The sequence below is a fragment of the Bombus pascuorum genome, chromosome 13, assembly GCF_905332965.1.
Source record: "Bombus pascuorum chromosome 13, iyBomPasc1.1, whole genome shotgun sequence".
NCBI lineage: Eukaryota > Metazoa > Arthropoda > Insecta > Hymenoptera > Apidae > Bombus > Bombus pascuorum.
In genome coordinates, this window is record NC_083500.1 from 2528141 (window position 1) to 2541304 (window position 13164).

Sequence of the window (13164 nt, forward strand, 5' to 3'; positions counted from 1 at the left end):
AAATACATACATACATACATACATACATACATACATACATACATACATACATACATACATATATATGTATTTGTACGTTCTTTTTTAATTGTTATATGTATATATATATATATATATATATATATATATATATATATATACACATAGTACCAGTATAACTCGAGAAACGAAATATGAATTAACGTAAATTAATGTAAAATAACGAGAACGTGATTTCATAATTTGCTTTAATTTACAAAACTAACGCAGTCTCGTTATCGTTTAAAGTTCTTGTATTATTTGAAGAACAGATCGATTGTTCTATATAGATTAGCGAACATTGATTTCAGAATGAACTGCACAAAAGTGTCTGATTGAAAGTTCCTTCGCCTTTTGCTTGTTCAGTATAAGCAGCTGCCCACGCGTTCTGATAAAAGACATTTACTTTATACACGTGTACAAGACCATGAAAATAAATGTAATTGCTCTTTTCCACGATCGAAATAAAGGGTATTCACAAGTACGGTAAAATTATCAATAATTATCGTTCTAGAACGAGAAATGCTCTCGCAGACAATTGGTTCATATTATTTGTTACGTAATTACTAATTACACATTCACACGTGCCACATATCACGATGCAATTAGTAATTCTACATTAAATAATAACGATTGTTAATTTGCAATTGGTTGTCCATAATTGGTCTATCAATCTGGAAGTTCAAACTGGATGTTCAAACCGGACGGTTTTCGTTAATTTGATTCAAATTTCAATCGAATTAAAAAACGAAAATCGAAAAGTGAGGATAAAGTGCCAACTTCAGTTGGTGTTGTATTCGTTGCATCGAATCACATGGTCCGGATATTTTTAAATTTCTATTTGCTTCGCGATGTTCTCATGGAAAATATGAAGATGTTTTTGCAATAACAATAGTTTTGTCAAAGACATATACCAGTGATCTGGATTCAATATGATATTCTGCCAAGACCGATTGGCTGAAGTGTTTTAATTTAACTCTGTCTTCATATCCTTTGTTTCTAAGTTTATCAACTTTCGTATTAAAATTAGATATACGATAGAATTTCGCTCATTTGAAACCGTTGTGGGATAAGTGGTTCGTATAACTAAAGTTCATATATGCGATTCTTCTTACTACTTACGATTTCTCGTTCATATAATGGTGATTCACATTCAGATAAATTAATTCAATCACTAATAGTAACACTAACTAAAGTTTTGTTTAAATGAACGGAGCGCGTTTAAACAGACTAATTCCATTCGGCACCATATTATAGATTGTAGAGGGCGTAATAAAAACTCCGAATGGTCGGTATTACAGATCATATTTCACATGATTATCACCACAGTTGCTTCTGTTTACAGATGGCGCATGTGAGATCCCGCCATGTGTTCCTATAATAAAAAGTGTTCAGTCTATACATATACTTACTTTCAATTGGATATTTAAGTACAATTTACACTTTATCAAGGGTAATATAGGGTTTTATAATGAAATTTCGACGTATAATTTATTTAAGTAGTGAAGTTAAAGTGCAGAATGTAGATACGATTTGCGCGGAATGATTTTGTTGCTTCCTTATGTCGTTGGACAATTTGGAGTTTACAGGACAAGAATTGTGTATGTAAATTTTCTTTCTTATTGATTGATTGGTTAATTGATTTGTACATTGATAGAAAGAATTCTGATGTACTTTCCTTGAAATTAATATAAATTTATTTTTTTGTTAAGTCAAATTGAAATATTTATGGAATGATATTTTTTATATGCTATAATTTAACAAGTAATATTTCAAAGCTTACTTGAAAATTACATCGAATTCTTATTAATTAACCTAAATGATTTGTATATTATGGGATATGTGTTTAGTTGAATATTTGAATATTAAATTTGAAGAAACTTTATTGTACAAATTGTAAAGTTTGGACAAGCTTATCATCATCGAATACATAAACAATAAATTTCTATTACATGCTAGTGAACATGAATTATTCTATAAACAATGGCAATGTTTCAAGAAACAGTTTTCTTCTCTTTTGTTTTCAGGGCAAATGTCATATACAATAAGATCAATCGCTTCTTTTCTCAATTTATCAGATGACAATTGCCCATTTTTGGTTTATTTTACTTAAAGACTACCAAAAAGTCCTTTAGAGACTGATATATAATGATTTGATTCCGAGCATTACAAATGTATAATACAAACTGAACTCTCATTTGCAATGCATTTTACATCATATATTGCATTGCAAGTATCTGAGCTTATTTACAAGTAGTTTGTGTAGAATTAAAGAAAATTATCAAAGTCTTTATATAGTAATGGTATTAGCATGTGTACCAGTCACATAAAAGGAACATATTATTTTATTGGTATTATTAAAAATTATAGGTTAATATCTTTTTCACTGAATCTTACTCACTAATTAAATTTGCTGATGAATTACTTCTGTATGTTTAAGTTGGGCATGTTATATGAAAAAGTTTTGTTTCATGTTTATATGAGTAGTCTATATGATGTGTATTTTTATGCGACTGGAAAGCTTTACATGTATAAAAACTTACTTAAAAATTTAGGAACAGGAAAATTTTCATAAATTATGAAAGATGGTTATTGCTAAAGAAGTTATTTGCCAATGTTTTACAATGATATTCAATGTGGTGAACACAAAATTAGAAAAAAGTTATATAGTTTAAGATTTATGTGTACCATTTCATCAGACCTTTAATTAAATTTGTTGTCTTATCTTTTGTGATTGACTAATTATTAATAGGTAATCTTAATAACTTTCATCTTTGTTTAATCGATGAATCTGCATACAAATTCTGGTGGAAAATTGACTACTGTATAAAAACTTATTAACTATTTAATTGTGTTAAAAATTTTCAGACATATTAATGTTGTAACAATATTATATGTTCTGTACAGCACATTTTCCATAGTTAGGTGGGCTTTTTAACAAGTTTGTGATACAAACAATGAATCACCGCCGTTGTCTGTATCAAATTCATGGTTGCAATTCCTTGTTTTCCATCCAGGAAAATTCCTTCACGAATATAATCTATCATGGTCATAATACTTATTTCATTTCCAATAATTCCTCTTCTCGATTTAATCGATTAATATTTTCATTGGCATTGCAGTCTTTGGTAGAACTTTATATTCATTTTAATTTTAACACCACGAAGACCTTGTTTTCCAGTTTGAAATGTTAAGTTCAAGTAACTCGTAAGAATCGTTTAATTGTATTAAAAACAGGATAAGAAAATGATTATAATTAGGAAAAACACCAGTTCTTTTTGGTCCCCACAGTATTAAAAGTAAAACCTTGGATATTCGATTACTGTAAACACACTAATGCTTATGTAACTATAGATTTAATCAATTTACAGTTTCGATTGCTTTCAATTACGATAGATGTATGTAGCAGTCTTTTAGGAAACTTTCGCTTAATTCCTTTCCATACAAATTCTATCCGAGGAAGGAATACAAACAATCCTAACGACTAGAAAATGACAATCCCATTAACAGTCAGAATATAAAACGATGAATGTTTCTTTTTTACGAATTCGACAGTATTACACAATATTTCTATGTAATATTTACCTGCTAAAAATTCTACAGACCACATAAACATATTATCATCAACGACTTCCATACGAATACAAATTTAACGATCATTAAATTAATAATTATTAAGCTCTTTCCCGCATTCTGGAATTTTTATTTTTCTTTCAACGACGTTGGGACGGTTCGTTTCAACAAAGCTATCATATTCATCTCATATGCGATTAATAATGGAAGATCAAGGCTGGCAGTCGTTTTAGCTGATTAAAATTATTAAAAGAAGGATCGAGATTTTGTTCTCGATTCATTTTCTTCAATCTTAGTCCATACTTTAAGTTTCACGTTCACCGAGTCATCATTTATCATCTTTAAATGTTCTTCGTGTTCTTCTCAATAGAGAAAAAAAAAAGAATATGGAATAGAAAAATACACAATAAAATAAATTGAGAAATCGAACATGTTAATTAATAGTTACTGCTTCACTTTATCCTTACTCGTGGATTATGTGCTTTATGTTTTTCCCCCCTTCACTTTTCCCCTGATCACGATCTTGAGCTACAGAGTTACGTTGTGTAAAACAGGAGTTCGGCGAGTTATTAATTCCGAAATTCGATAATCCATCGACCCCCAAGTCTCGTTGCTTCAGTGTCTGCTTTTGTGTGGCTTTCTGCTGGAGTTTGAACGATGAAAGCTATCCGATCCTCGGTTGTAAGGTATCAGGTATCTCATTAAAAAGCGAGTCGATTTGTTTAATCGTCAGCTATGTCGTGGTCTTCCTCGGTTTCCGCTTCGTCCTCCTCGTCGCTTTCAACGCTTTGCACTAGTCTCGCGTATCTGCAAAATCACAAACCGTTCGTTTGATTTCACGACACGACTACTTTCATTTCGGACTGTATTCGTGATTTTATCTGTGATGAATTTTGCGTTATATATTCTGTTGTAAAGTTTCTACCCTTTCTCTGAAGATAAGAGAATCCTGTTTCCTCTGTCTCCTCTCTAGGCGGTCTTCGAATACCAAAGAATTTTACATCGATTTTAAATAGCAATTTTAACGTGCATGCATATATTTGAAACAAATTTCAAATAAATTTAGTCCTATAGAAACTTCATAATTAGAAACGCAATTAACAATACCTTAAATTTCAAAATAAATTTAAGATACAGTCAATTACATTTCCTTGAATCAAATGTTTCGAATGTAGTATAAAATACTAATTGCTAATTTAACGAAACGTTACATGACTTTTTATTTCAGAAATTTTATGAATACCATACGATATGAGTTGCGGAAACTGATATGACGATATAATTAAATGCTCGATAAAAGAGAAATAGAATGACAAATATGATAGGAGAAGGTAAAAAGAGAGACGAATAAATATACCTAACGGTATATCAGACGGGAGTCGTTTTTCTCAATGTGTCGAAGGTCCATTCACCACCCCTAACTGGTGGTGGGGGAGGTAGAGGTTCGTCAAGATCAAACGTCACGAATTCGTGTTGAACACTGGGACTGTACTCTTCTTCCTCTTCCTGCAGAACATCGGCTGTCGTACTGACCTGTGATTAATTAAATTATCGAATTCTAAAGTTCTAAAAATTTATGAAATTCCAAAGCTACAAAGTATGAAATTCGTCTGGGAAATGTAACATTTACGGTTAACGTGTAATATTTTTATTTTAATCGCAATTTTTCTTTCAATTAAATTTTCAGTCTGCCTTTTATTTCAACTTTATTTAAATGTTATATTTTGTAGAGGAAACGTAAAAAAGAAATTAACGTTAAAATGAAAATATTCCGTCTAATTAAACATTTTTGTATTTCATTTTCTCGTTTTCTTTTTTACCGTCTGTGTGGTGAGGTCCCTAGGAAATTGCCTGGAAAAGTGGTCGTGATATTCTAAATTCGGAGGCGGCGGTAAGAACTCATCGAAGTCGACATGATCTACTGAATCCCTGCCGAAGAAGTATCTTTTCTGATGCCTCTCACAGAGGAAACCACTGTGGCCTATAGTCGCGTGATTTGCATGATGCACGTGGTGATTGTCCAAGTGATACACGCCCTGAAAATAGACGTTATGAACAAACAAACGGATCTCTGTTCCGCGTAATGACAATTATCTCTTATTATCTTTGAGTAAAACACGTCGAAATGAGAGTTAAATAAAGAGGAAACTACGTTCAACGCGTATACGAACGATTCTGCATATAAGGTTATTCGTTTAATACCGGAAGCGTTAAGGTTGATTGCTTCAGCAGGGAATTAGGTCAAACGCATAAAAGATACATTAAACCCCAATCTGCGTAATTGTATCGGGCGAAATTTAGGAAAGAATATTCAGTCTCTTCTATTCAAATATTTCTCGCTGTGTTTCTATAGAAAATATGTGAGAATCTCTTGCAGCTTGAATTTTGGAGGAGGAAAGAGATTGGAGATACGATTATTCAGAGAAATTACGACGGACGAAAGCGAGGAAGTACAATAAATGTAACTGCAAAAATTTACAAGGAGATATAAAATGATATGGATATAGATACTCGTATAATACATACGTAGAAATATGTGGAAGGGACAAGGTTGATGGTCGATGTATGACTGACCTATTCCACTTGCGTTGGTTTTACTACACGGAAGTATTGCATTTCCACTGACGTAAAGGGGATGAATCCAGCTCGATGTTAACAGAGGCCACACGGATCACTGTAGGTCGCGAATTGTTCTTTTCCTTTCTCTATTGTGTTTCCTCTTCCTGCTCTCCGACGCACTGCAGGCGTTTATCTTGTTTCCTTTTCGCTCGTTCCTTCTTTTATTATTTGTCCTGACACTTATTTCGTCGCGCGCCTGTTCCTTTCATCCGATTAAAAAAATTGATCTATTACAAGGGATGAAAATAAATCGATTGAAAATATTTTTAATCCAACGGTGAATCTAAAGAACACCTCCCTCTTTCCCTCTCTTATGAGGTATGTTTACCTTTAATATCTAAATCTCGAAGCACGTGCAAGTGGGAAACTCTAGCTGGATTAAAATGGCTTAATAAAGTTCTACGAGTATGCGTTCTAATCTCTGAAATGACTTTCGAGAGTATCTCATTCTATCGGGTCGTAGGTTTAAGTTAGTTGTAAAGCTTTAACTGTGTCAGCTTATGTTAACGCTATAGTATACTAGATTCACAGATACCGCAACAGGTATGTTTCGTACGACTGTGTCGTGTTTCACTGATTGCTTTTTACGCCATGCGTTAATATTCGACGCGATACTAACACCAAAGATGCCAAACTCGTCGATATTTCGGACTTCGAAAAACATGTTTGACAAAATTGATACACAGACGTTTATTGAAATTGAAACGTGATTATATTACGTATATATATGAATTTCTTTTATTTTCATCGTATCGCTTTAATTATAACCCTTTATTGCCTTTTATCATCTTGCTCTATTTTCAGTTCAATTTGGCAAGTTTTATGTATGTTTCATGTATCTTGTCGAGCATCCTCGCAGGGAAAATTTCAAAGCAGTACTATACAAGAGAACCAATGCTTTTAATCTTTACTCTGTGCGGTGGAAACTACCTGGGGACGCGAAGTCAAGAGTGTCACTTGTTTCCTGAGTGCGATAGCATTGCGCGAATGAGATCCCAGGTACTTGGAGGCCGAGAGCTAACACTTGCCTCTGCCTCGCGTTTCGCTTCGTTTTCATTCAGGTGTCTATTTACTAGTTAAATGTAATTTAACTCCTAGTCTGCCGGATCGTAATTCAGTTAAAATAAGTCGCTGAATTCGCGCCGAGTTGGTTAATTGACAGCAGGATGGAAGATTTAATCGTGCAATGGTGAAAAGCATGCAGAAATATTCGCACATTTTTCAGAAAATTTATTTACTTTTTTCTTCCGACATTATTCGCTTTGTAATCATATTAATGTACCATTGTTGGTACTCATAATATTGTCTCAAAGTAGCACAACGTTCGTTAAATTTAAATTAAACTCGTCCCGAAGTGTAATTCACGCGAGCTACGTTCTTGAGTAAAATTTTGCACGAGCACTTATTAAATTGCGTGCAGATGGGGGTTTATGCAGAACATTTCGTACTCTATTATATAGATATTAAACGAGTAATTTAACTTGGACAGAATATATCTCTGTGAATTACGTTTTAGCAAAACCTAGCCTTACAATTATCCGTTAATATTTAAACAGTTATTAATTACGTTTGGAAAATATCATCTAAATTTCACGGTAGTATTTCAAAATATAAGCTTCACGTTCAAATTTTTAGTTCGCATTCAAGAGACTCAACTATACGTATTCAGCTGGGTTGGAAGTTTATTTGCGCGAGTTTTATTTTATCGTTGAAAGCACGAGATTGTAGCTGAATTTTTTAGAAGAATAACTTATACACCTTGAAAGTTTCAAGAATTCCGAGCACACGCGCGAACCAAGAAAAGCACGTTGATTGCGAGTTATCAAAGTGAGAGGCGCAAAGTTTGCGGTATAAGTGATAAAGACTTTCAACAATTTGTAGAAAATTTATCACGTCCAGTCGACGAATGTGCATTAGAATTATATTAAAATCGCAAAATTTTAATGAAATTCTAATTTGAGTGGAAAACGATACGCTTGTATTATTTCACCACTTGGTTGTTGATGGGCCAAGCAAATAGTTTCGATATTTTGATATTCTGCCAAACGAAGACTAACGACTGCGATTCGTATAACGAAAACTTTTAAGCGGATGTTAATTCGGTCCAAGTTTCCGAACGCGAGCGCAGCCCGATCCGAAGTCGTAGAAACGAAGCTAATACTACCAACCCCGTAATTTTTTCGCCTGGAATCTCTCCGTAGCAGTTCTTTCTGGTGCCAAGAAATATACAAGAAAATGGCGTAAGTGCCAGCGACCTCGGTCGTGATGAAGCCACTCACGTACAGCAAGAATGAGAATCCGTACCTGTAGGTGAAGGGTGGTCCCTGAAATCGCAAGATTGCGCCCAAGATATTCATTCACACGGGCAATGATACAGATAAGAAGTAATCTAATGCCACCGAAGGAAATATGAGACCGAGAATTTCATCGTTCCGTATGATATTCCACGGTTAGGCTATAATTTCAACTAAAATTCCTTCGTTGGAAATTTTTATCCGAGTTTTCTACGTTTCAAATGAGACACAAACTTTTATTTTTTTGGAAATTTGTAAAATGTAAAAAATTTCCAACCGACTGAAACTTGAGATTAAATATATTGAGATTAATATCGATTGAGAATAATATGGCCTTTCCTTTTCTTTTTTCTTTATTTAGGGATGTGAACATCAAACGAGTTTTGGATATTTGACTGACCTGAAACGACGACCTTGGTCTAAGTTTGCTACCAACTTCAGCTTTGAACACAGATATGTACATCACCATTCCTACCAGCATTAACAAACCTGAAAGGGAAACCGATTTAATAACTTGAACGTTATCTCTCTGCAGCAGTTCTCGCGACAATTTTACGGGCTCTGAACAGCTTAGGTAACGCGATTATTTAAACTTTAATCCATCTTCGTGCGTGGTACATTTACGAAGGTGGACATTACATGTAGATTTAACCTACTGATCCTTACATAAACTCATCTTCGAGAACGGTGTAATATAGCCGAGTGTTGTAACGGTATTAATGAAATTTCAAAATGTCTCGTATAACACGTGATATATTCAAAAAAGCTATCTACAACTTTTTGAATACTTTGGTGAGCCTGTGTATATCGAACGCGTAATATTTGAAAAGCGAAGTGGAATTTTCTGTATTTGCACTCGGCAAAACGATTCTACAACGCAGTGCGCGTTTTTCAAAGCGGAATTGCTCCAGAAAGACGCTTTCTTCATGCTTTAATCCTTTGGTAGTTCAATAATTTTTTAGGTATTTTATCCATCTTCTGCAAAACCTTTTTTTAAACAATAGTTTCGAAATTTCTTCTAACTCGAATAAAATTTTATGACAATGCTATTTAAATGAACAAAGGGGTGATACTAGATCCACGAAAATCATTAAGATTTATTTTACGATCTCTCTTTTTTTTTATCTTAAAAATTGGTAGCTCTATTATAACACAACGAAATTTAATTTCATATTTACCACCTTTCGATTGGCTCGTATTTCTACAAGATACACTGTGTATTTTTTTATTTTGAACATTATACAAACCAACAAGTTACCGCTTGTTTTTCTGCTTTCTGTATTCATAACCCTTTTTCAGAAAGTTAGTGTGCGGCGAAGTATTAAGTGCAATATAAGCTTGGTGTACTTTATTACTCACCGGAAACTATGAAGACTACGCCGGCGACAAAGACGCAAAGTCTGTGTCTCGGGTGAGTAACGTGAGCCGTGAAGTAACAAACTTCGGCTACCACCAGCAGCGATGTTGCAGCGAAGAAGAACATTGCCGACTTGGTAACTGCATCTAGGTAAAAAATATGGGTATGACGGGCTCGACGAATGGGAAAAGTTCCTTGCCGAAATTTTTCTTCCCTCCATTCAACTATCCTTTGATCATTACATGCAGATACGAGGATACCGATGCGATTTGTAGGAATATATTTCGCTTTGTTCAACGCATAAAGGATTTCAGAACAAAATTGAAACTTATTACGGTAGAAATAATTAGCCTGAGAATCATGGCGTGATTCAGCTCGCTGTTATTTTTCCTCGCTACTTTTCCCTTCTATTTTTCACTGCCATATTTCGCCATACAAAACTCAATACGTATTTTGAAGTTATAAAAGCATTCCTGTCGGCGAACGAAAATATAACTTAGTCGAATAGGAAACTAAATGTATGTTCTTACACTACTGTTTCAAACACTCTTAACTTACTTTGAATAAATCCTATCACATCCACGCAATTCGTTGTTATTAGTTTCAAAAATTTCACGTCAAAAGCGTAACAACGAATGTTTGTAATACAATCCTTGTAAAAATCATAAATTCTACGCATAAAATATTAACAATCGCCAGCACTTTATAACGATAAAATAACAAAAATTATTTCAATTACAGTGAAAAATCCTGTAAAAAATAATTGATGTACGAATAAACGTTGAAAAAAAGGGAGAATATTCTGAAATTTCGTATTATTCTTTCTCACGGTTCAGCGAACGATGGAGGAAGAAGAACGAGGTTTCGAAGGACGGGTGAAAATCGGGATGGACAAATTGTCGGATCCAGTTTATCATGGATGGAACATCCTCCCGACTGAAAGCATTTTCCCGCCGAATATTTTACGGAGCGTGTCACACTCGAGTTCAGTGCCGGACAGAGGACACCTAATCAACCCCCTTCAAAGGCACACGTCCCATATACTCGATCCCTGTCTCATTGGTACTCACATGGTATTGCCATCGTTGAATCGCTGGGATCTGGGCTGTATTCCTCGTTTGGAAAATAGTCGATGCTCGAGCATTCGTATTCCATGCGGGAGCCTAGAAAACAAAAGAAAGTGATTCGTATTCTGGCCTGGATTCGCATCTGCGATACGCGCAAGCTTCTGTAGCCTATTTTGACCATATCGAAAAGGTACCAAAATAAATTCGTTGCCTGTTTTTTAGTTACTCGTTTAGTTGGAAGTTCCAACGGCGATGCGCAACGAGTGTTTCGTTTCTCCGGTTTCTAGCTTTATGGCTCTCGTGTTTTATATTCCATTGTCGCCAGAACACAGGTGGTCGTTAATAACGTTACATCGCATTGTAGCTTTCCGTTTTTTCTCTTTATTACCTGGCACGTTGTGTAGAAAATGCGCGAATTAGACGCTTCCTCGTCGTTGAAATCTCGGAGCAATTACACACGGTTGTTTTCAATTTCCGACAAACTTGCTGTTCTGTCACGCGAATCGTACGATTTACATTTACTAGTATTACCCGACCATTCATTCTTCTCTATATGCGTTACTTCTTCTTTTCTTTTTTTTCTATAGTTTCCTTTCTGCTTCGAATTTTATTTATTTTTGATAACAAGAGAAGCGATGCAATAAAATAAGACTTGGGCCACACATTCAGAATCATGGAAGTCTTCGGAAGGGAAACGTGATTTTTCTGGATAGACGTTCATTAATACTTTCGTTAAACGAGGTATTATTTCCACCATAATATAAAGCAACTGAATTCAATTGCAGAAATATCGCAATTCAACGTGGACTGTGGTATTCAATCATCTCCTCTACTACTGTATTGGCCAAATATTATTATTTCATCATTGAATCAGATTTAAAGACGATGGTGTCAAACAGAAATTTAACTTCTCGGAGGGAAAACTCGATGATTTGATTTATCGAATTTTAATTTTCGTCTTTTAAATGAAAATTTATGCGTGTGACGATGTATTCGCGAGTCTAGTATTGATTTGTGGAAAAAGAGGCAGTAATAAGAGAACTAAAAACGTAATTATCTTTTGGTAATCTAACTACGTAAAAATGGAAATGTTCAAAGGGAGTTGCGAGGGAAAAGTTAGAGGAATTCAAAATGAAAAGGGAAGCAGCGCATGAATGTAATTTAGAAGACTTGGACTAGTAAATCATCTTTCTTCTTGTCGCCGTACTATCTTTTACGTTTCCCTCACAATTTTAGATTTAATTGAAACGAACCGTATGGCAAAGAGCGATAACCCGTGACTTGTGAGTTTCGCACACTTTACTTCGATGTCGCGTTATTAGACCAGTCGTCTGTCACAACGCAATGGTTCTGTTTTATACGATTTGATTTATCGCGATCGATATATCTCTACGGAAAATCTTACTGCAATGGCAGGCTTGCAATAGCTTCACGTAAATACAACGCGAAATATGTCTCTATTTTAATATCATCTGCAGATGATCGAGGGATGTTTCCGGATGCGTTCGTTTCAAGATGTATGTCATGCAACGAGTTTTCTCTTTAATAAGTGGGACGTATTTTATAAGTGTTAAGGTTATTCGATGTATGTGGAATTAAAGAAACGCGTGGGTAAATTGTAAGGTATTGTAAGTATATATATATTGTGAATATTAAAGTACAAAGTGTGGAATACAATGTAAGCTGGTCTAGATCCATACGCTAGCAACGTTACCCTGAGACTAAAAGAACTCTGAAACCAACGTCACTCGTGTACCGCTTATGGTCTGTCATCGACGCATTCTTTTGTCTATGCGCTATCGATGACCTTAGCGCTTGAGAAAACCGAAGACCAGATGTAGAGTTTTCTTAGAAGTGGCGATCACTTCAACAATAAGGATGAAAGACCTTTTCTCTCAAATAAAGCAGTAAAATGTATATTTAGACAAAGAGAGTACTTCTCTAACAATTAGCTAGTTTCAATATTTTATTTGGCATTTAAAAACTTGTTATTCAAAACGGATTAATTTTAGCATCCAAACATTTTTGAGATTCGGTCAATTGTCAGTCAGTAAATTTTACGTAAATCTCTTTATGTTCATCCAATCGTTATTTACGGTTCATGTATTTGACGTAAAGTCTAGAAACGAGTGCAAAATCGGATCCTCGTGAAACGTCCAAAAATCAGTGTCCACATTCATGTTATGAAATCGAAAGGTAAAAAGAAAAGACTAATATGTACTTGGCCTATCAAATA

At 34.5% G+C, this 13164-nt stretch overlaps 1 protein-coding gene across 2 annotated transcripts in view; it reads right to left on the minus strand.

Annotated features, from left to right (window-relative positions):
- Positions 1–3307: 3307 nt before the first annotated feature.
- Positions 3308–13164, minus strand: part of LOC132913451 (voltage-dependent calcium channel gamma-7 subunit) — a 36889-nt gene continuing 27032 nt past the window's right edge. For both annotated transcript variants that reach the window (XM_060971823.1, XM_060971824.1), the window contains exons 3-9: positions 10932–11024; positions 9864–10007; positions 8905–8993; positions 8379–8534; positions 5412–5627; positions 4949–5124; positions 3308–4398 (exon numbers count right to left, since the gene is read on the minus strand). In XM_060971823.1, coding sequence (XP_060827806.1) covers positions 4960–5124; positions 5412–5627; positions 8379–8534; positions 8905–8993; positions 9864–10007; positions 10932–11024 — 863 coding nt within the window. In that variant the 3' untranslated portion in view covers positions 3308–4398; positions 4949–4959. The remainder of the gene's footprint in view (positions 4399–4948; positions 5125–5411; positions 5628–8378; positions 8535–8904; positions 8994–9863; positions 10008–10931; positions 11025–13164) is intronic.